The sequence below is a fragment of the Varanus komodoensis genome, unplaced genomic scaffold (genome assembly GCF_004798865.1).
Source record: "Varanus komodoensis strain SLA01 unplaced genomic scaffold, ASM479886v1 scaffold14_1, whole genome shotgun sequence".
Lineage (NCBI taxonomy): Eukaryota > Metazoa > Chordata > Lepidosauria > Squamata > Varanidae > Varanus > Varanus komodoensis.
Genome location: NW_025335438.1, coordinates 5,440,862 through 5,465,318, shown reverse-complemented (window position 1 = coordinate 5,465,318; position 24,457 = coordinate 5,440,862). Strand labels below are relative to the sequence as shown.

Below are 24,457 nucleotides of genomic sequence, written 5' to 3'. Positions count from 1 at the left end.
AGCGGAGGAGCATCCAGCGTCCGAGGCACCTCGCCCTGGCTGCGCGCGTGTGCCTGGGACGGCGCCTCCTCTCCCCGCCTCCGGCGATCGTCGCCCTGTCCTCGCCCCCCGCCTCCCTCTGCCAGGCTCCCCCGCCCCCGCCCGCCCCAGGGCTGAAGCCCGCCAAGCCCTATAAATGGCCCTGGCCTCGGGCGAGGGCGGCTACCCCGGTGCAGAGCCCCGCAGGAGAGCGGCCGAGGAACCCGTCCCCCCCGTCGCCACACCTCCCGGTTCATTGCGGCTGAGACCATGAGCCAGGCAGCGTGGGGATATTCCAAGGAAAACGGTGAGTGGGGAGTTAGGAGAGTCCTCCGTGAGGAGCTTGACAGCATCCCAGCCCAGCCCAAAGCCGCTCCGCATGGGACGGGGGAGTAAGAGAGTTTTGAGGCTGGGGTACTGCCCGTCAGAGCTCCATCATCCCAAAGGCGGCGCTAGGACGACCGAGAGCACCATGCAAACGATTGCATCGATTCTTGCATCAGCTTTCCTGGACTTCAAGAGAGACGGCTTGTTTCTTTAAGGGTTAGGAGCATCGCTTGGCAGCTGCGGAAGACTGTCCAGTTGCTGGATCCACAATGCTGCGAGGATGAATGCGTCTGTTCTGTGGAGTGACTCTTTTTTTAAAAAAGGAACATAGGGCAGATGTGGGCAGGCCAATGTTCTAGTTCCCTCCAGATGTTTTGGATTACAGCTTTCCAACATCCCATGGCCAACTGGCTGGGGCTTACAAGAGATGAAGGACAAAGCATCTGGAGGATACCCAGTTGGAGAAGGCAGTTTCAGATATTTCAACAGGCGCCTTAAAGCCTAATGTATATTTTTACTCACCTGGAATAAGTATGCAGGAAGGTGAATTAAGCCAGCTCAGGTTATTTCTGGTCAGAGCATTCCTCAGCCCAGTGCCCTCCAAATTTCTTGGACCAGCTCATACCATCTACTGATAGCAAGCTGGTATTAGCGGGAGTTGCATTCCAGCTGGACTGGGGAAGCCTCCAACTGGAAAAGACTCTCCTGATTCTCAGGCAGAGGCTTTCTCTAGAAGCAGCTATTGCAGGGGTGGTCCAAAATCCAGATTGCCCACTCCCACCTTTTCCAATACTCCCTTTAACTGAAGAGGTCAAGAAATGATGACTTCTACATGCTAAGCATGCAGTACCTCAGCAGACCTAAGCTTTCCTTGCTTGTGTCAATACTTAATTTTTGGCGATAGCACAGCCACAGCTTTCTCATTAACTTACATTTACCCCACCTTTCTTCTGCAGTCACTAGGCTGGGATACATAGGCCTCCATAGACCCTGATCAGACTTAGACTTGCTTAAAGTCAGTCGTGTTGCTTCAGAGCATGCATATGCTATAAATGGATTGATGGGAGCACATTTGCTTTTGCTGCAATCACTGTGCTTACTTAACACTTTAAAAGTGCAAAAGCAAATAAATAAATTCAAACTGCTGTACAAATATAATAAGCAAAAAACACAGATTGGGTTCAGACAACATGATTAATCACACTCAGGGGTTTAGCATGGGTTGTATGGAGGTTAATGTTGAAACAATCGATTGTTCCTGAAGTGTGGGCAATTGTATTGTTGGAACCAAGTGGAGATTTTTTTAAAAGGTCTTGCAATGCATAAGTGTAGGTTATCATGTTGTCTGAACCCGGCCACTGTTCCGCCACCAGTGTAGAAAACAGACTCATTTGTCAGTTCAGCTGACTTCCTGAATATGGTGTCTTTTCCTCAGCAAAATGCCTCAGACCAGCTTTGTTCTAGCCCACTCTTATTGATATTGACTAGCAGAGGCTCTCCAGAGTTACAAGTAGGAGTATTCTTTCCTACCCTATCTGGAGATGCTGCAGGTCAAATTTTAGACTTGCATGCAGTTCTGCATGCCAGAGCAACCTGTACTGGCTTGGAAAGGACTCATGACTTTTGTGTAGGAGGTACAGCTTGTGTGAAAGACGTCTTATTTCAAGGAAGTTCACTTAAGATAAGAACGACTCACATATGACACAGTCCAGTCATGAGTAATCACTTCTAAAGCTCATGCATTTGACAGGTAAATTTTGAAATGTGCCATTTATGACACTTAAATTCTGTGGACCAATACATTCCTCACTTGACCTGGATTAAACCTACTAACCAGCCTGCCAGGTCTGGTCCTGCCAGTTTGGAAGATGAGGCAGTTGCCTCAGACCACAGATGCTGGGAGGTGGCAGCAAGCTGTGGAGAGAGCTGTGTGCTGCGCTGCCCTCTCTCTGTCACTTAAGCCAGCCTGCTGCCATCAGTTTCTGTGGAAGGCTTTGCCTGATCGTTGGTGCTGAAGATCACGCAGCTACCTGTCCAGACAGATTTGAGCCTGGAAGTGGGGGCCATCTTGTCTTTCATCACAGGCAGCAAACTCCAGATTAGCCATGCAGTATTCCTAAGTTTTCTTTCTATGAGTGCAATTGTAGAAATGCCCAATAGCTTGTACATACCAGCCTTATACCCTTTCTTTCTAGTGATCAAAGGTTTCTGCAAAATAACCTCATGGTGACTGATCAAAATCGGTTATGACAATGAGGACAAATCTGTATCCACCCTTATTTTCTTCCTTTGCAATCCTACACATATTTTTTCAAAAATTATGTCCCACAGAGTTCAATGGGACTTACCCCCAGGTAGGTGAACACTGTATTGGGTTGCAGCTTTTGACTTTTAGATGAAAGTCCTCTTCATTAAAAATAAAGAATGGCAAAGCTGTGCAGCTGAGAAAGACACTACATTGCAAGCACAGCTTCTAACTCCCAAGTTTTCACTTGTAGTTTGTGCAAGCCTTTGCAAAACCTAACACAGCCTTTTTGTGGCTTCTTTCTCTTAGGACCTGAGCACTGGCATAAAAATTACCCATTTGCCAAAGGGAATAACCAGTCACCTGTTGCGATTCTTTCTAAAGATGTACACAAAGATCCTGTTCTACTGCCCTGGTTTACTGGTTATGATCCCGGTGCAGCTAAGTCCCTGAAGAACACTGGGAAAACATGCCGGATTGCCTTTGATGATAAATTTGATCGCTCTGGTAAATTTGAGTTTGATGTTTTGTAAGTGCTTCTGGTTAAACAGTATGAATCCTATAAAATGTTGGGTTGATCTGCTGGGTGGAGAAAGGATAGCTTCACTCCCCTGAAAACCAACAGTAGTGTGTATGTGTGTTGTGGGAAGGGCATTGTACTCTTAGCTTTGGTTGTACTTAAGTGTAATTGCTACATGCATGCTTTGTCACCATCTATATCAAGATTCAGGTCTGAGGTGAAGTGAGGTTCATGCCAGCCCTCACTATTTTCCTGCAGATATAAGGGAAAATCATACAGATTCTCTCCTGCTCTGGTTTGCTTCCTTTACTGTGGCCTTCCCCAGCTTGATATCCAAGCTTTATGATTTCATCTCCTATCAAGCAGCATGGCCAATAGGAGTGAAAGCTGGGAGCTATGATTCAAAATGACTGGAGACTACCACACTGGGGAAGGCTGCTTTACTGCATGCTGGGACCTGACTTCAGTATCTGTCTTTTTATATTGTATTTTATTTGTTTTATTTTTATTATTTATAGGCCAGCTTATAAGCAGGTTCTTAGTGTGGCTCAAAATAATGGCACATTTTAAAATTCAATAACACTTTAACTCTCCATATTACAATAACAAATATAGTATTGATGAGCTTCAGGCAGTACAAAGTATTTGAAGCTAAAACTGATTATTTATTCTTATTTATTTTATTTAAAACATTTCTATGCTGCCCCATTCGCAAAAAGCCTCGGGGCAGCTTATGAAACAGATACGTATAGAAAAATTAAAGGACTTTTGGTTAACACCAAAATGATGGGTAAACACGCATGGACATGCATGCACTGTAGTAATAACTAAAGAAAATTATCTGAGGGACAATTGCTTAGCTCAGCACTTACTTGATGTTCACAAAAAGGGATAAAGGTTTACCTGCAAATTCATTGTCAGAGCCAAGGGTTTTGTTTATCCACTGCACAATCCACTGTTTATCCACTGCACAATTTTTATCCACCTAAAAATGATACATAGGGCCAAAGGTCTTGCATGTGATTACATTTAATAACATGCTGCAGGGATAACCCTTTTTGAATGAAATAAGGTGATGGTTTGAAGGAAAATGTGAATAGTTAGATACGCATGACTTTTTTTTTTTTTTGCAAACTGCAAGAAAGAATTGCAGTGATGAGAATGTGTTTTTGATGTGGATTAAATCATTTGAATTGACTGGTGGTTTAGAGACAATGAATTTCTAGGTATCCCTCAGCTAGGAAATGGAGATGAGTACCACCTCCTAGAGTCAGACATGACTGAATTTTAATGTCAATGGGAAACCTTTACCTTTTTTATTATAAATTCATTTATGTAAGACTTTACTTTTGCTTAGACCAGTATCAGCATACTATGATGAATAGATGGATGGACTGATTATGATGACAGCAATGACAATAATGATGATGATGCAAATATTGAAATAATGATTAAGGGTTTTTTTCCAGTTGAGCTCACACTAACTTCCATTGACTTTAACATGTATTTTATAATTGTGGTAGAAAATGCATATTGTGCAGGATAGGATAAATCTGTGTCCACTTGCCACATCCAGGTATTGGTCTAGTTTCATGTGCCTCTCAGCACCATCAGGTTCCCCAGATACTGGGGGACCATTCTCCAGAATACCACTCTTAGCATGGCTACTTTTCTCATGCAGGAGTGTGGGGAATGTAGAAGAGGGTGGGATGGCACAGAGGATAATGCACAGCCCTGAAGCTCTGCTCACCATCAGCTGTGACCTTTGTAGTGGGCCAGTGGCAATATGTAACTCCTGCAGTCCCCTGTGCAGCCCCTGCAACTTTCCAGAATTTGGGGATCCCAAAAACTAAAGCATTCTTTTGCAAACAACTGTGCAGTCCCTAAAGGATAAAAGATGCTTTGCCAGGAAGCTAATGTTGACTCTTTGGATGCTCTGTAGCTGCCACAGATACAAATTTGTTTCAGTTTTTAAAATCTTTTATTGGTTTTTGGCATCCATAGGGGTGTATGCAACTTATAGAAGCACAAGAAGAGACTCTGGGTCTCCCAAAGTTGCCTACTCTTGCTTTATTATAAAGGGTTCTGCACCCCTGTGATAAATATTAATAGCATCAACAGTGAAATACTAGTTGTGATTTTAAAATGGTGACAATGATCATGTATTCTTTCCTTCCACTCTACTCTACTCTGCTCTTTCCCCTTTTCTCTTTGTCCCCCATTGTACTGCATAATTTATTAATTAATTATTTATACCAAAATTTATACCAAAATTTCTATTTTGCATTTTTCTTCTAAAAGAGATGTGCAAAACAGATAACAGAATGTAGAAACCAAGGCAAAAATAAAGTTAGCAATAACACTATTGTTAAAATAGCTATATTAAATCCAACAATATCCATTAAGCATTAAGTAGAGGGAGCTCAGACAACCTGAACTAACAGTTAACAAAATTAAACATCAATAGAATATTGTTGAAAAAGAATTACAGGCTGTACTGTTGTAGCCTATTGAATGTAAGTTTGTAACTCTGCACACCAGGGACCTGCCCATTGTGACCTTTACCACACTATGCAAATGAATTATTAACATCAATAATATCAACAGGAATCACATCAGCAGTGTTCGTATTGTTTTCCTTCAGGAATATTATAACAGTATGATAAATGAACCTAAATGCACTTCATTTATCCTAATCTCCCACCATATATGGCAAGGGAAAAAAAATCAGTAGTCTATATAACTGAGGCACAAACTCTGTTCTCTGACCTTGAGTGTAGGGCTTTTTTTTTCAGAAACAGGCAGCTTGATGGATGGGTAGGCATTGGATCCTAGATCAGGTTCCTAAGATGGTGGGTTGGGATGACTGAGCCTTCCACTGCCACCTTCATCATCTTCTATACAAGTCCCATCTGAATTAGGCACCTGAAACTGAACCTTTTACTGGGTAAGGACATGTGCTACCCATTGTCATGATTTTAACTCTAAAAGCCTTCATGTTACAAATCAATTCAAATGATATCCTTACCATCATTGATGCTAGTTTACTACTAAAGACAGGAGCTGTGATTCTGAAAAGGAATACTGAAGTCAACAGAATGTTCTTTTCAGCTAATTATCTTCCTATAGGAGAAAAGATAATGGGAAGGGACTAAGTGTATTTTCTCCCCTGTGACTAGGATGCAACTGTGCAAGAATAGGATGCAAGACAAATCCTTGCGACATTTTAATTTTAAAAAGTAGGAGACAGATCCATGTTCAGTTTTGGCCCTTAGAACAGCAGCCTAGAGTAACTTAAATGGATGGTTGGTTTGCTTTCAGCAGGTCTTCCTGGAATAGCTTCAGATGTTTAAGGATTAGAACCTTACACACTACAACTGGTAACATCATCTCTGTTTGCTGTGCTGTTGTGATGCTGCAGCAGCACTGGTACAATATTCATGTTCTGTGATGTGATCCAACTATAAGAATTGGTATGGCCTATCCTTGAAGCATATTCCGGAGCAGCAAATCTTAGGAACTTGGCTGTTACAACATTCACCCTTGTGGAACTCCACAATTGATTATCTTGTGGAGCCAGGCCTTGTAACTTTTGTCTCACTGTATCTTTGCATCCTCATTTCTCATATAGAGATCTTTACATAACAGTTTTTATGGGTGGTGATTTATTTTTGTATGGGTGCATATGAATACCAATCAAAATGAGAAGCATTACACAGCTGAAAGAAAGGGAGGCAGCCCATTGCACAGGCAGGCATCCCTGTGCCAATAAAGAAGAAAAAAAGAAAAAGACAAAGCAAAGCCTTCTGCCCTGTGCTTAACACATCTTTTATCCTCGGGTATTCCAGCACATAGGATATCAATCACTGACATGAGACCAGCAGTGCTCTGACACAAAAGGGTTTAAGATCTGTGGTAGCATTAACTTTGAAATTCCATGCTCTTGCTGGAGGTCAAAGAACTTGAGTGTTGTTCAAACAAAGACCTTCTGGGATTGCCACAGTACATTGGGTTATCAGCTTTCTGTCCCTGGAGACATAGGTACTGTTCCCTTTTTAGGCTGCCAATAAAGATGAATTTAGTATCTCAAGAGGCTTAGGGTTAGAACTGTGGGATGGGGGCATTATAGGTCAGGAATGAAGTCCACTAGCAGAATGCCATGCTCAGATGTTTCCCGGCAGCTCCAGCCTTCTTTGTCAAGGTTTTTAGATCTATATGCCAGACTCTCGTACATGGAAAGTCTTATCTCGGTGACACTTCTTTCACTGATGAAAAGGAGCATTGCTATTGATGGAAATTTTCCTTCAAGAAAATGCAAGCAATATAATTGCATATTGACAAACATACTTAGCTGACTTCATTGAGCATAATGACAAAGAATGGTCTGTGGAGCAAATGTTTATTCCTGGACCCGTTAATGCATCCTTATTGACACAACCAACTGTGCTATATGGTTACTTTGCTTTTATCATAAAACAACAATGCAAAGCCATCATTTATATCCTGGGGAAGAGTGAGCCTCATTATTTTGCTTGTGGATTGTCACCTGTCACTGTAAATCTGGCAACAGATGAGGTGTCACGTCATTAGGACTCAGTCCCTCCATGACTATATATAAACAGGACAAATGTTCCTTGCCAGATCCATTATGTTTTTACCTGATTCTCAGTTGATGAGTCCTAGGAAGAATAAACTGTCCTTACAGAAACAGTCTAATGGGTAGCCTAGCTATAAAAACATTTTCTGAAGTGTGTGCTCTTCCACTGATTTTACTGGAGATTATAAGCTCCAATCGTAAAGGTCTGGCTTTCGTGCTTTATATATTCACAGTGGAAGAATGTTTATTTTGAGGAAGCTGAGCTCAGTCTTTCAATATCAATATCAGCAAATCCATCCACACCAAATACCTGATTTCTGTAAAGTAAAAATTCAGGGCCACTGGTTCTCCCCAACATTTCAGTGCCTTTTTGGAGCAATTAAAACTGAGGTTACTGCATTTCACTTCAGCAAGTTTGCACAAAACTCCCTGCCATGTTTGAAAAAAGTCCTTAGAGGGCAGCTGCACAGGACAGAGAGACAGGCAGGTATAAGGACTGTTGGTGCAGGTGCTCCATTTGTTCCATCCTATGCATTAAAAATGCTTCGGAGAAGATTTCCACAAATCTAAAGGCTGGAGATTTGTGTGAATCTCATGGCAGGGCAGTAAAAAGATGTATTTTCTCAATTCTCCCACCCATCCCTTGTATTTGGCAGTTCTTATACTTATTCAACCCAATGGAGGGAGCCAATAACTCCCACTAGTCAACTTCATTGAGACTTGGGGAAGTGTTGAAAGTGGGGAGGACACTGAGAAGGCAAATAGCTAGAGGATGAGACTGCCAAGTTGAAGCTGTTTTACCACCTGGTGCCCCTTTTTGAAACAATTATTTCAGGCACTTTTTTTTAGTGATGCTTTTTATTCATACAAATAGAGTCATACTATCACTAAGTAGTATTCTCCCCCACTCCCTCGCGGAGGTTTGCAAATGTGTGCAGAGAAGCTTACCTCTTACTTCCTCTTTACTGCTGAAACATACAATGAAACTGTATAGCAGGCAGCTGAATCTCCAGTTGTGAAGGAATGGAAAAACCATCATCATCCATTTGCATTCGTAGGTATACATTTTTTTTTCTTAAAATGGTAGTAAACAAAGCAAGTGGTCCAAAAAATGGTAGTGATTAGACTGGGAAGAGGATCCAAAAAAATATCCAACCGCAAGGACAAAGATATGAGGGGGCTGCTGAAGCTGCCACACCTGCTGACTGTCAGGAGCAATGCGGGTTGTACAGTGAGCAGGCAGCCCACTGTGGCTCATTCACAGGGTGCATTAGTGTGATATACAAACCTGTCCATGGGCCCACGTTGCATCATGGTGGAGTGCTTGACAAGCCTCAGTGGGTTGTTAACTCTGCTGCATGTGCCAGCCATATGCTGGCTGGATTTCTCCAGTTTCCCTCAGCAGCACGGCTTGCTGTGTCATCTGAACCATGACACATGTCCTCCTTGAAGAGGTAGCAACCCGTAAATAGCATGTGAGCTGCTGTTGGGTTATTTAAGGGTTGCTGCCCCACCCTCAAAGCCATGTCACCAGGATTCAGATGCTGAGACAAGCTGCAAAAGTGAGGGGAGTGGAGGAAATCTGACTGGCACGTGTGGTGGGGGCAATAAGCCATTATGACTTCGGTCCCTCACCACAGAACCAGCTCTGAGGGTAGCTCTTTAGGAGAGCTGAAAGTGATAAGATAAAGGCATTGTTGACCTACTGATTACTTTGGCAGCATTCAAATGCCACAATAAGCCACCCTGGGAATAAGCTTCACAGACCACAGTATGTCAAACCAGTGAGTTGGCTTATGATGATTAATTCTCCCCCTGCTTCTTGCTTTTTTTTTTTTTTTTTTTAGAGGAGGAGCAGGAGGAATAGGCACACCAAAATGGGGCCAGGGGCCAGTATTTCCTACTTGACAAGGCAATTTTCTCAGTTTTAACTGTTGTATTTGTCACTGTTCCGCTTCCCTTGCACACTGCCCTCACTCTCCAGCAAGTCCAAGCAAAGAGAAATATTGGCTACTGCCTTTTTTGTAGCTCTCTTTTACAGCAGTCACTGCTTCAGTTGCTTCATTCCCCCCACCCCACCTCTGCCAACAGATTGCCAGAAATATTTGTGTAAATTTAAAGGCAGGAAAGTAAATGCTAGGGAAATCAGCACACGTTTAGAAGTTTGGCAGTGAAAGGAGATTTTGCACAACTTAAGTAACTGCTCTGAAAGAAATCTGTACCTTCCTTTTTTCCAGTTTGCAAATTAGCACTTTTATTCAGGAAGCAGTTAGGGAAGTAGACATGGCTAGGTATTTTGCCACATTTAAGCTTGATCCCCAAAAGTATTACTGGATGTCACTGAGCTTGATAATTATTCTCTCTACCTGTACCTCTACCTGTACTCTATCTATCTATATGAATGATAATACAACACGCTATTCTAATTTTAAAAAGTGAGAAAGAGAATTAAGCATAACAGTCCCAATGAAACACTAAAATCACATGCATTCAGAAATTATAGGAATGAACAAAATATGACATCTGGAGGAAATGTTTATAAAATTGTGTGTGTTTGTGTCATACACACACATGTATGCATACCCTATATAAACAATATCCACCTGCCAGAATATCTAGAATGTTTCCAGCTACAAGAGTTATCAGCTGGAAGTGGAATTTTAAGGGAACTTTCCCCATTTTTGGTTGTATGGTAATCTTGCTAAAGAATATTGAAGAAAATGTATAACCAAAGTGACTAGATAATGTGTTTGTTCAGAGAACTGTAATATTTTTTTCTGAGCTTTAGTGGTGCTTTTTATACACAGTATTAGTTGACAGAAAGATAGAAAATTGTGGTTTCTTTGAAAATTTGCAAGTTATGAATGTATTGGTTATATTTGTATAAGATCCCCTGGCAGTTTTATCTTTTGCCACATTTTCTTTCTTTTCTGTACTTTATTTCTTTTAAGAAAACATTTTTAAAAATAGTGTCAAGTATCCCATTAGTAAAAGTTTGGCAAACACCATTTATATTGTTGCTGGTACAGTGGAAAGATGCATTTGGGACCACACTGGTGATAGATAAAATAGCAACTTTTACGTTGTTATGGCAGGTAGGAATGAACTCCATACAGGTTGTTGCATAAGGTTGTATACCATTTACTGAAATAGGATCCAGCCAGCTGATTTAGCAGCTTCAGATACATACTATAGGGGTGTTAAGCTGATGTACTGTAACTACTTTTAATGACTGCATTGGGAAGCAAAATTTTAAAAAACTAAGTTGAAAATGCTTTACTATCATGTGAAAGATTTTTGTAATTTTGATGGCTTTCTCATCATATATCTGGTTCTTCAATAAGTTTGAAAGCAGGCTTTATCTACAGACAGGAAGACGGTGAATTGGCAAATGTCCAACTTCATTTGATACCCATAAAGTGACTATAATTAACTTACAAGTGGCAAGTGTCAAAAAAGATTGTCTGGTCTAAATTATCATTCTACAGTGCTACTGTTTGGGCTGTCAATGGCTACAAGTCATGATAGCTGTGTGTGCCTTCCAGCAGTGGACCCAATATACTTCCAAATGCCAGTTGCTGGGAAATAATTATGGGAGGGGTTGTTTGCTCTCAATAGCTATCTGGTCAGAATTGAAAGGGGGACTAAATGTGCCTCTGGTCTAATCCAGCATCGCTTTTCTTAAATTTTGAATTCCCAAACTGGCATATCACCATGATCAAACACTTTGGAGGCCCAAACTGAAGGCCAATTTACATATTAAGAAAAATGCATGGTATAATTCTTTTGGGACTACCATTTTTGAATAGAGATACAGATCACGTTATTAATCTTCCTTATAAAAGAAAGGAAAACAAGTAGCTATTGGAAACTTAATATGTCTGGGGGAAAGAGGGTAGATTATCCTAGTGATTTTCCTGATATGCTAGCTTTCCATGTGCATAAAGCTTGTTTGTTTTTGTTTTTATATAAAGAAGCATGCCTGACTGTATTATTCAGTGGTACAATCCCTGATGTGCTCCTCTAAACATGTTGGTTGGCTTTGGATCTAGGAAACAGAGGGAGGTGTGCATCCCTGATGTCTTAGAGCTGCTCTGAAACAGGCCATAGTTGATATTTATGCATGAGAAAAGGTACACACAGAAGGCAGGTGCTGTGGACTTGGTCATGCTTCCTTCTTTTCTTTTTTGAAGCTAAATTTTCCAAGTAACTCAAGTTATGAGATGATAACTGTCTGATAATAGATTATGAATTAACCCCCTTGAATTATGGAAGTATGGAAGAAGGAAGGAAGGGAGGAAATGATGAAGGAAGTTGAGGCGATCAATTGCTACTGGTCACTATGGCTTTATATTGCTTCCTGTAATGTGTGACATGATGCTATTGCCTTCATGTTCTGCTTGTAGCCTTTCCTAGTTGACCACTGTGGCAAACAGAATGTTTGCTGGATTAGATTTTGGTTTGGTCTAGCAGGACCCTTCTTATGTTCTTACTGATCTTGCAGTGTGGACTGGGCAGGAAGCTGCACCTTAACTGATTTCAGAATAACTGCCATCACTCTTTTAATTTCAACCTGGGTCTGGGTGGGGAAGGGTCCTATGACAGAAATGCCTCTTTGCAATCTCTCCAGGTCATCCTCAGAAGATCCCAGTCAGTTATTTCCTTATGACCTCCCCTTTAGTTATAAAGTTTGTCTAAATGACAAGCAATCTGGCACATGGGGGAACAATCCTTAAGCAGTCACACACCCCAGGTTACAATGAAAGATGGGGGCAGGAGAGAAACACCAGGTAGTGTTGGGGAAAAAACTAATTTCCATGCCACCTACACCCAATATGTCCAAAACAGTTTTAGAAATTATTTTGAGAGTAGCAGCAGCTCACTTGCATGGAGCAAAGATCCTTTGTTGTTTGTCTAATGAAAAAAACATCTTCAGAGAAGACCCAGTGCTATTTTATCTCGAACCCTGTTGGTCTGGCTAGGTCTGGCAGAAGAAAAACTGTGAGCACATTTTTAACCCAGGGAAGTGAAATAGGGAATGGTCACTGATGGGACAGAATCTGAGCATTTGGAGGTAGCTTTAGGATATGATGGGGGAACCGTGGACGGGAGACGTTCCTCACTGGGCCAAGCAGAGTGATTCCTACACAGACAGTCACTGTATGATCGGCACCATGGTCAATTATTTCAAGTGCCTTCAATTTCTAGCACAGATATAGTGATACTGCCATCCCAAACCTGTGCCCCCCTCAGGAGCTTTTTGAACCACAACTCCTGGCATTCCTAACCACTGGCCATGCTAGTTGGGACTGATGGGAGTTGAAGTCCAAGATATCTTGGGCTTGAGGGAAGGTTGTAGTAACTGAAGAAAGGCTTGGGGGAGACTTGTAGTAATGGTAATGGTCACGATAACATTGCTGTGGATCCCATGGCTGTCTGCTCATTTGAGGAACTCCTAGGCAAAGTGCCCTGTGGTGGACACTCTTGATGGGTCTGATCTGGTGGTGACTGAGTACAGTCACCATTTGGCACTTGCAGAATGCTCCCAATACAATATTCTTCCAAGATGTTATAGGAGACTTAAATAGAGGCTATACCCATCAACATAACTCTGTCTGGGGTGCTGGCCTGAAGGAAAAAAGGGGGGATCTGAGGCAGGTGTTTGCATTGTACTTTGCTTCCTTGCATTGTACTGGGGTGCTTCCTTTAGAAAGTCAGTGGAAGATAAGATGCCTTCTCTGCAAGACCTTAGACAAAAGGCCTTCATACTGCATGGCTGTGCCTTTTGTTTCTGGCAAAGCCATCTGTTAATCTATACTATTCCTTGCAGTACTGAGGGGAGGACCACTTCCGGGGGTTTACAGGCTGCGCCAGCTACTCATCCACTGGGGTTCAACAGACGATAAAGGCTCAGAGCATGTTGTGGATGCCACAAGGTATGCAGGAGAGGTGAGTATATTTATATGCTAGATAAGGTAACATCGCTACCCCAATAGGGAACTAGGCACAGATGGTCTATTTAAGCTATTTCATGCCCTCCCCCTTCCCCATTTGCCAGTTCTGCAACCATGGTAAGGAAGTTAATGGTGTCATATTCTAGGACTCTTGACAAACAAGTTCTTAATGATAACCTCCTTATATGGGATGACAGATCTGCTACATGGGAACAAAGCTTCACTGGTGTCTTTGCATCACTTCCTCAGTGTAAAAGGGAGATCTAATTCAACAGACAGAAACAGTGGGCCTTGCATCCTTGCTATTGCTTTTGTTGGACTCCAAATGCCCTCACCCAGGGAGCCTGGACTATGGTCAGGGACTCCAGGAGTTGTTGTTTGGATGACCACACTTCTTTAAGCACTAGGCTGGCTATTACATTGTCTTTGGGGCAATATATATTTCAACTGTACTTGTTTACCAGTGGTATTCCTGCTTTCTAGTACTGCCACTAGTACATCACTAGCCATATATTGTTTTTTAGGAACATTTTGTTCCAAATTTGTAAGTCTCTGGAATCTTCTTATATGAGCAAACAGATGAAGTATTGCTCATTCTTCTGGGTGAGAGTAATTCATTGAAATCCTCATATCTATGTAAACATGTAGGACAAAAAGAGAGAAGCTGAAATTTTAAATTACGTTTTCCCACTGTCATCAGGAAACTTCAGCAGTGAGAAAGTAAGAGAGCACAGAAGTCTTGAAAGTTGCCTAGTGCTGTTTCCAAAGCAAAATCCTGCATTGCTTTGTGAGTGCTCATCCTTCCTCATTCTTCAAAAATCTGGAACAAAGATGAATAGAATTCATCAAAACTTTAGTGGGCTCAGGGAAAGCTGTAACAATTGACATATGCATGCACATGTGATATACAGTTTAATTTATGAATGTATTTATTATATTTGCATCCCACATTCTTTCTGCAAGGAACTGAAGGTGGCTTGCAAAATCCCTCTTCTTCTCTTTATTTCACCTTACAACAACCCTGTAGGATGCTTAGGGTGACAGTCTGTGACTGGCCTAAAGTCACTCAGTGAGCTCCATGCCGAAGCGGGAACTAGAACCAAGATCGCTCAAGTCCCAGCCAACACTCCCACTGCTATGCCATGTTGTCAGTGTACAAAAAGCACCACTAATTAGGATACTTGCTTCCTTTTCCTTTTTATCCTGAAAAAACAGGGTGCATGGGTTTTCCTTATTCAATGCACAATCCATTCAAATGAATTTGTCAGTTTCTTGTAATCTAGATCTTTTAATTAAGTTGTACTTCAAAAATGAACAGAAGGCCTACAAATTTATTGTTTCCTTTCTATTCCTATCCTGTCTTCTCTGAATTTTGATGTGGATTCCAACTTGCCGTTTGGTCATAAGAGCCATATGGACACTGGCTAATGAGAAGAATTTTCTGAATCCTTTGGTGACTTGCATAAAGATTGGATTTGTGCCTTCCTGTCCTACAATTGCATTTATAATGTTCTTTTCATTTGCAGATTCACATGGTGCACTGGTACTCCAAGTATAGTAATTATGCTGATGCTCTGAGAAAGCCTGATGGTGCGGCTATTATTGCCATCCTTTTGCAAGTAAGCTCTAATTTATCTTATCTGATACATATGATCATAATATACAGAAGAAACTATATTACTGGTAGAGAGTAGCCCTGAATTATTATTAGTATTATTCAATTGCATTTATGTTTTGCCTTTCTTCCTCTTGCAAGGAACCCAAAGGAGCTTACAAGGTTTTCCTCCTTTCTCTTTTATCCTCACAATAAGAACTCTGTGAGGTAGGTTAGGCTGAGAGTCAGTGACTTGCTCAAAGTCACCCATTGAGTTCTTTGACTGAGTGGGAACTAGAACCAGATTTCCTGAATCTCAGGCCATCACTCTTAAGGATTGTATTACACTAGCTCTCAGAGTGAAATGAGCTGAAACAATTTCTAATGAAAGTGAAAGAAGAAAATATAGCTGAACATTAAGAAAACAAAAATCATGTCTATAGAATTACACAACTTTAACAGTAAGAAATTGAAACCGTGAAAGGTTTGTTGTATCTTGACTGAATCATTAATCCAAACAGCAACTGCAGCCAAGAAATTAGAACAGTGGGAAGAGTGACAGTGAAAGAACTAGAAAAGATAAGCAGGTGTAAGGATGTTTCACTGAACACCACTATCAGTTGTATTCCTGATCACTACGTATGGTTGTGAAAGCTGTACATTGACAGGAAGAAAATTGATGCATTCAAAATATGATGCTGGAGGAGAGCTTTGTGGATGCCCTGGGATTGACAGAAAGACAAACAAATGGGTCCTAGATCAAATCAAACTAAAACTTCCCTAGAGACAAAAATGATAAAACTGAGGCTGACACATCATGAGAAGGCAAGACTCATTGGAGAAGATAATCATGTTAAGGAAAGTCAAAGGCGGGAGAAGGAAAAGGAGAAGAAGAAGGAGGTGTCTGAATATATGATGCTGCAAATCACCAACATATCCTTCCTTTGATTATTTTTTTACTTAGTTCTTAAGGGCATTCTGTACAAGCCTTGGTCAAAGTAAATATGTACAGCTTACCCTGCTGCCTTCCCACCATTGGACTAGATGGCAAAGGGAAGCCTTCTCCAACTGGGCACCTTCAAGATGTGTTGAACTGGAACCTGCACAATTCCCAGCCTGTGTAGCCTTTGGGTGTAGCAGCCAATTCCAATCCAGTATTCTCCAGATGTTCTGGGCTTCAACTGACAATAGGCTAGGAATTATGGGAGTTAAAGTCCAGCAGAGCACAGTTCAAAGGTTCCAGGTTAGGGAAGGTTGAAAAACAAAAGGTTCCAGGTTAGGGAAGGTTGACAAACAAAAACCACAACCCAAAAGTTGTGTGCATCATCTATGTACCCAGTGGAAGTTTTCTGTGACTTCCTGTTTTAGTTACAGTATGTCTGGGCCCCCAAGAGATGCTTTTAGAATTTCAGCACAGTTAATGACACCCAGACTAGTTAGTGCCTTCATGTTAGCTGGAGCATAAATAAGTAACAGGAATCCAAATAAAATGAACAATCAGGTACATATGGAATTCTAAATGTCATTCTCTTGTTGTCATTTTAAACCCAGCAGGCATTATTTTTGTTTTATTCTGTGCAAGATGTTCTCAAAATGTTGTTAACTGAATGGACAGATGGGTTATTTAAAGACCATTTCTGCAGTATTGTTATTATTTATAATTTGCTGAAAGAAGGTCTGCTTCCACAGCTACTTATCTTCTGTTTTCTGTATGACAGATAGGGAAAACTCCCAAGCCAGAGTTGAAAAGAATTCTTGAAGAAATCGATGCTATTAAGACAAAGGTAATTAGGAAAATTTTCTGATAGCTTGACAAGTGACATGTTTTCCAGCATGCTCCCCTTTTATTAAAAGGAACCGATAGGCTTCGATCATGCATAGAATTTATGACAGCCAGCAAGACAGACAAGAACTAGGATTTCAGAGCCAGCAACAGATGGGCTGGAAAGATGAACATCAAGAACTTGTATCAGAGCTCTACAAAAGAACACTCAACGGTTCATTGCTATCTGGAGGCTGTGGGAGTCTCACTGAGAGTGAAACTCCTGGGGGTTTACTCGGCTACTTCTATTGCAGATGTGGTAGCCTGTATAGAGGGGTCAGTTTTGGTATGCTTAGTCTGGCTCAAGGAATAAGCAACTTAAACAATATTTTCCTTCCTTTGAGATCTAAACCTTTGAAGCAACTGCAAATACCCAAGTGCTTTGATGGCGAACCTTTGAGAGACCAAGTGCCCAAAATGCAACCCAAAACCCACTTATGTACCTCAAACTGCCAACACTACAATAAAACCTGAAAACTGAGGTTTTAGTTTAGAAAAAACACCTCACAGACAGTCCGAAAAAAAAAAAAATATATCCTTGGCAGTGCACTTACCAGCCATGCGAAAGGTCGAACAAGTTGCAGCTAATGAGTCGCAGCTCGTGACGACAACATCTACTGGTGCTATTCCTTTCCAAGCATGGGCATGGCCTCTATGTGCGCAGTTATCCAATGCACAGGTGCTGGGTGATGCTGGGGCAACGTGGCTCGCATGCCGACAGAGAGGGATCTGCATGCCCGTTCTGCAACGTATGCCATCGGTTGGCCAGGACTAGCCTAACCCTATCCTGGTGCACTCCCCTAACCCTAACATAGGGGTAAAATACCATTGAAAGGGGCGATTTTGGAAAAGCCTTCCTTGAGTAGCTTTTTATGAACTGCTCAGCATTTCTGCCCATTATAAACACGTTCCAGCCATCAAAATCATGCCAGGACACCTTGTTCTTCTAACCCTAACCCTACCCTGGTGCACACCCCTAACCCTAATATAGAGGTAAAGTTCCCTTGAAAATAGGGCGCTTTTGAAAAAGTCTTCCATGTGTAGCCTTTTCCTGCACTGCTCATCATTTTGGTCCAGTCTAAACACATCCCAACCATCAAAATCATGCCAGGACACCTCATTTTTCAAACCCTAACCCTACCCTGGTGCACACCCCTAACCCTAAGAAAGGGCGAAGTCTCCCTTGAAAATACGGCAATTTTGAAAAACCCTTTCTCGAGTAGGTTTATCTGCTCCACTCATCATTTCTGCCCATTCTAAACACATTTCAGCCATCAAAATCATGGCAGGACACCTCATTTTTCTAACCCTAATCCTACCCTGGTACATAGCCCCCATCCCTAATTTAGGTGTAAAGTTCCATTGAAAATAGTATGATTTTGAAAAAGCCTGCCTAGAGTAGCTTTTTCTGCACTGTGCAAAATTTTTGCCCATTCTAAACACATTCCAGCAATTAAAATCGTGCCAGGACACCTCATTTTTCCAACCCTCATCCTACCCTGGTGCACTCCCTTAACCCTAATATAGGGCGAAGTTTCCCTTGAAAATACGGCAATTTTGAAAAACCCTTCCTTGAGTAGCTTTTTCTGCTCTGCTCATCCTTTTGGCCTATTCTAAACACATTCCAACCATCAAAGTCATGCCAGGACACCTCATTTTTCTAATTCCATCCCAACCCTGGTGCACACCCCTCATCCTAACATAGGGCTAAAATACCATTGAAAAGAGGGTGATATTGAAAAAGTCTTTCTTGTGTATTTTTTCTGTACTGCTCATCCTTTCTGCCCATTCTAAACATGTACCAACCATCAAAATAATGCAAGGACACCTTGTTTTTCTAACCCTAACCCTACCCTGTTGCCCACCCCTAACCCTAATTTATGGATAAAGTTCCATTGAAAATAGGGCGATTTTGAAGAAGCCTTCCTTGAGTAGCTTTTTCTGCACTGCTCAGCATTTCTGCCCATTCTAAACACATTCCAACCATCAACATCATATCAGGACACCACATTTATATAACCCATACTCTACCCTGATGCACTCTTCCAACCCTAATAGAGTGGTAAGATACCATTGAAAGGGGTGATTTTTAAAAAGCCTTCCTTGAGTAGCTTTTTCTGCAGTGCTCATCATTTCTGCCCATTCTAAGCACATCCCAACCATCAAAACCATGCCTGGACACCTTGTTTTCCGCACCCTAACCCTGTGACGGTGAACCTTTTAGAGACCTAGAGCCCAAACTGCGACCAAAAACCCACTTATTTATTGCAAAGTGTCACTACTGCAATAAAAGTGGAATACTGTGGTTTTAGTTTAGAAAAAACACTTCACAGCCAGTCCAAGCAAATATTTATATATATCCTCTGCAGTGCACTGACCGGGCGAGTGAAAGCTTGGACAAGTCTTGGCTAATGAGACGCTGTTTGTGACGTCAACTCCTGGCACCATGACTCATTTCGGAGCATGTGCATGGCCCCTGTGTGCGCTGTTATCCGCTGCTGGGCTGCTGGGGTGATGCTGGGCCACTTGGCTCACATGCTGACAGAGAGGGCTCTACGTGTCCACTGTGGCCCGCGTGCCATAGATTCCCCACCACTGCCCTAGTGGCTATCAGAAGTGATGGGAGTATGTTCTGTGCCCACCCCCAGCCTCTAAATCTTCTCTTTCTTTAGCTGGATTTTATAGTAGCATATCTTTTTCTTTTTATTTCTTTCTTCAAGGGAAAAGAAGTTCCTTTTCCAAACTTTGATCCATCCATTCTTTTCCCTCAAAATCGGAGTTATTTTACCTACCAAGGCTCATTCACTACACCTCCCTGTGAAGAGTGTGTTACCTGGATTCTTCTGAAAGAGCCTATAACTGTCAGTTCGGACCAGGTAAACTTTAGCAATTAGTTAACTTTGTTTCCTCATATATGCATTTTGTTTGAACTATACATATAGATACAGTTTGCTGAAGGCCTTTTCCATTAATCAGAAGCTATATTCATGATACACATAGGGTGATTTAGGAGATGGCTTGAATTGCAGACCTTTTGCAAACAGAGCTCGGTAAGCAGATCTTGGAGTCAATCCAATATAAGGTGAGGACTAATTCTAGAATAAGTGATTTGCAAGCAGCTTCTCCAACAAAGGGAGCAAACTTGTTTTGTCGAAACATTGGGACTATCTTTGATCTCACTTGCCTGAATTTCACTGGATAGAAGAACATTCCCTGAAAAAACAATCATGGAACTATATCTTACACAAATCTCCACCCTCATTTTCCTTGTTTTTTATGTCTTGCTCAAAAATTTCCTTAGAATGCAAATGCAGATTAAATCTGGTCAGGCTTCCCTGTTTCAACAGCATAAATCTGGAAGCATCCCACCCCAGTCTTAGTCCATTGACATGGAACTACATTCTAATGGCTTTTATGGAATCCACTTTGCAGTGCAGGATGTTTGAAAAGCTTAAGCAACCTTTCACAAAGTTAGGCAAAACACACCTGCTCCCTTCTTTGCAGTACACACAGAACCATGTCTTACCTACATGCTTTATTAGCACTGAGCTGAAGCTGTTGATTTTAGCCAATTGGAAACATGAATGTTAAGGATCAGCCTTCACATTTCCAATCTCTTCATTATCCAATGTATTTATAATGGTGAGAGTAATTTAGAACACAGCCACTAAGGGAAGATTCACTGATTAGTTGCAAGAATCAGAAATCTGCTCCCATGTTCTCTTTGTGCTTCCAAACTCTAGCAATCAGTAGTTTTGGACAAGAACATGAAAACATTCAGAACAGGAGTTTGAGAAATTCATCAGAAAAGAGCCCTATTTGTAATCAAACCAAGCCTAAGTAAGGCTCCTATCTCCAAATATACTTTGAGGTATTTCATTGCAGTCAGTAGAATGTTTTCTACTGAATATCTGAACTGCATCTTGATAAAGCAGTTGTGCATGTCTCATCTAAAAATAAGATCAAGGGTCAGGGATGCTGAACATCTTTTGGCCCAAGAGCTGAAATGAGTTTCAGAGGAGCACCCAGGGGCCATATGCCAAAGGTGGGCAAAGCCAAAGGCAAAAGCGGTAGATGCAAAATGCCCCAAATATCAGCCTCCTGAAGTCTTAGCAGAGGTATTTCAATCTTTTGGAATGCGGAAAAATCTGCACAAAAACAGAGAAATCAGCAGTTTGTGAAAAGGGAGTGTGGCCTTGATCTGGGAATTACTATGACAGGATTTGGGGCAGAGTTTGGCACCTAAGGAAATTGCTATTTCTCAGCCCAGTCCTGTTTTTGTTGGACTGGTCCTAGCAAGAATGTATTTATTTAGCCACTTACACATTTATTTTGCCATTTATTCTCTCCACAGATGTTAAAATTGCGTAGCCTTTCTAGCAATTCTGCAGAGGACCCCCACTGCCCTTTGGTGGACAACTGGCGGCCTCTTCAGCCTCTCAATAACAGGATGATCCGATCTCCATGCCAATAGAATTTGATGTCAATCATCTTCATCTTGGAAGACCCAAGACCACATTCGAGTCACATACCAACTGATGTTCTTCCTCTGGATCTGTGCAGTTGAACCATAAATACTAAGCAATTAAATGGATCAAGGTTACTAAATGAATCTAACCTGTCGAGGACAAAAACATATACGTAACTTTGCAAAAATTCTAACCTCTGTATTAAAATGTTAGATCTCTTTATGTAATCTTTGTTAATGCAAGTATTTTCAAAAATAATTATATGATGCAAGATGATGACAACAACAACATGTAGGTCTTCAAGGATCTCTCTCTCTCTCTCTCATTCTTCTGCCTCTCCCTACTTGCCCTCCCTTCCTCTCTCTCTCTCTCTCTCTCTCACACACACACACACACACAGAGCCAAACTGATTTCTGCTATCTTTTATACCCCATTAATGAGGGATGCTAGAGAAGAAGCAGAATCTATTTTTCTTTAATGCATATGTACAAGCATGTCTTCTGCAGGAATCACAAAGATGTGCCATTTATGGTTAAAGCTATGTGAGCTTAGGCAGAAAAAAGGCTTACAACTTCCAGCACATCCTAACCAGTTGTAGACCTTTCCTGGGAGTAACCTCAGTGAACTCAGTGGGACTTAGTTTTGAGCAATATGTACAGGATTATGCTAGTAAAGATCCAAAATGAAAATTAAAAGAAAATCAGCTCAGAAAACTAACACTCCATCTGTCCTCCTCTCCTGAAAACTGAAATTAAGACCTTGAACAGGGTATAGAATAAGATAAATTGTATATCTTGATTTCTTGCTGTGCTTTTTGAAATTACTATGAATCCCAAAGAGCCAGGATTTTGTTTAATATATTTTGTGGTCCTGGTACCAGCAGGCAACCCCATCTGAGGACACCAGTGCCCACTGACACTGGCTGCCACCTGCAGTCTCCTCAGTCCCCAAGCGCTCTTCTGTCTTGGAAATGGCTGGCGAAGGATCCCACTGGGTCCTTGGTGTTGTGCTTCTTTGCAACCCACCTTTGTCCTTAGGGGAGCACAGCTAGGTTGCAGGATGTACTCAGGGCAACCTGGGTGTTGCCACAGCATAGCATGACCCCAAAACATGGTGCATCTTTTGCGAGCCTTCCCACTTTCACCCACCAAAGTGCACAATCTGGGTTTTGGTGAAAACAGAGTAAAATGTATTAAGGATTTAGGAAAAGTACAGCATGGGGAAAAGATTGGTTGGCGTCTGAGCACACGGCAACAGGCCATTTAAAGAGGCATATCAGATTCAGTGCACAGTGCATAAGGAATAAGTAAGGCAAAGCAGCAACTTGTTGGCAATAAACAAACAAACATGAAAATACACTCTAGCTGGCACAGCCCTGCACTAAATTGCCTACCTGAGTCTTTAAAAACCCACTCTGTCCATAGAAAATTTGTCCTGGCGCCTGTATTAGGTCTTCCTCCCTTTGGTTGAGGAAAAAATCCACCTGGGTGCCTCTAGCAGAGGTATTTTGGGCAATCTCTTCTGGGCCTGCCTCAAGATCAATACTTGCAGGAAAATTTGTTCCTAGCACCCATGTCTGACTGAGTGGGCTACCCCAGACTGACCATAACTTATGTAGGCAATCTTGGTCAATCCAAAGCAGAATGTTTTTCTGGGGACAGAAGAAAATGTTATGACTTGCTTAAGTTTCAGTTTTATTGTACTATTTCATGTCAAAAGGTGATGGTCTGATCTGATTTTATTATTTTGCAATTCATTTTATTTGAGTGAGGTTAATGCACTTTTTATTCAGGGCTGACAAAAGATATGGAATAAACTTTCATAACATAAAGAATGTTTGATGGGTAACCCATTTCAGTTTTGAAACCCTCAGATGAATTTTGAAATAGGAAGAAATTTAATCAACTAAAAAAATGATATTAACATTGCTGGGAAAAAGGCATTTCTAGCACCTGTTTTAGTACACCGCTTTTAGACTATTATTTCCAATTTTAAGCATGGTGTTAGTGGGTTTCTTCAAATTTTCCCAACAATAACATTTCAAGAATGGGGCCCATTAGGCTTTTAAACTGTAACCCTTTACATTTGTAAACATTTAAAATGCCTTTTAATTTCAAAATTGGAAAACAATTTCAAAAATGTTAATGAAAGTTATAGTTGGCTTTTAAAACCATTTTAAGGCTACAATCCTATGCACACTTACTTGGGAGTAAGCCCCATTAAACTCAGTGGGACATATCCATATACATGCATAGGATTGCACAGCAGATTGTTAAAACCGGTTATTTGTCGGGAGTTATTTTTCTTCTTGCTTTGTGCTTTGCTTTGTAGTAAGAACAAATAGAATTGTATGGTGGTAACATACCTGCTTTTGTAAAGGATAAAAATAAATTTATTTATGTCTGAAGCAACATTTTCAGAACATTTTCAGATTCACAGTAACGTCTAACGATCCTAAAAATGAAAACTCTGTACATGAATAATGGAGACACGCAAATCTGGAAGGAGGCAGGTCGTCAGAGCTCATGTAAGGGAGTTCCACTAATCGCCTTCCTTCCAGAACTAATGTTTCCACTTGTATCTGGGATTCCCACTAGGAATCACTTGATCCTACTTGCATACATAGTGGATCTAATTTGCACAGTGGAATTGGTGGAATCTACCTCTTTCAGAAGAGAAAAAGAGGGGTAGAAGGGAATCTGTGGGAGCATAACTGTGCTGTAGGATTCTATCCATATTTTCTTTATCAAGGATACTGGAGCTTTGTTAAAGCTAGGCCTGCGAAGTGAATAGAATTTATAACACTTTCTTAGTCTGTGGGTCCGAAGGATGAAGTAACTGTTTTAGCTTCTGTCCCCCAATTTAGAGGTAGACAGCCTGGTACCTTCCAGATGTTTTAGACTGCAACTC

General features: G+C 41.3%; 1 protein-coding gene across 1 annotated transcript; it reads left to right on the top strand.

The window, feature by feature from the left end:
* The first annotated feature begins 214 nt into the window (after nt 1-214).
* LOC123020426 (carbonic anhydrase 3-like) lies at nt 215-21,997 on the top strand. The gene is made up of 7 exons (XM_044424159.1): nt 215-325; nt 2,900-3,097; nt 13,538-13,656; nt 15,188-15,280; nt 16,974-17,039; nt 19,798-19,953; nt 21,432-21,997. Exons 1-7 carry the CDS (start codon nt 289-291, stop codon nt 21,549-21,551), a joined length of 789 nt encoding a protein of 262 aa, XP_044280094.1. The 5' UTR covers nt 215-288; the 3' UTR covers nt 21,552-21,997.
* The last annotated feature ends 2,460 nt before the right edge of the window (nt 21,998-24,457 follow it).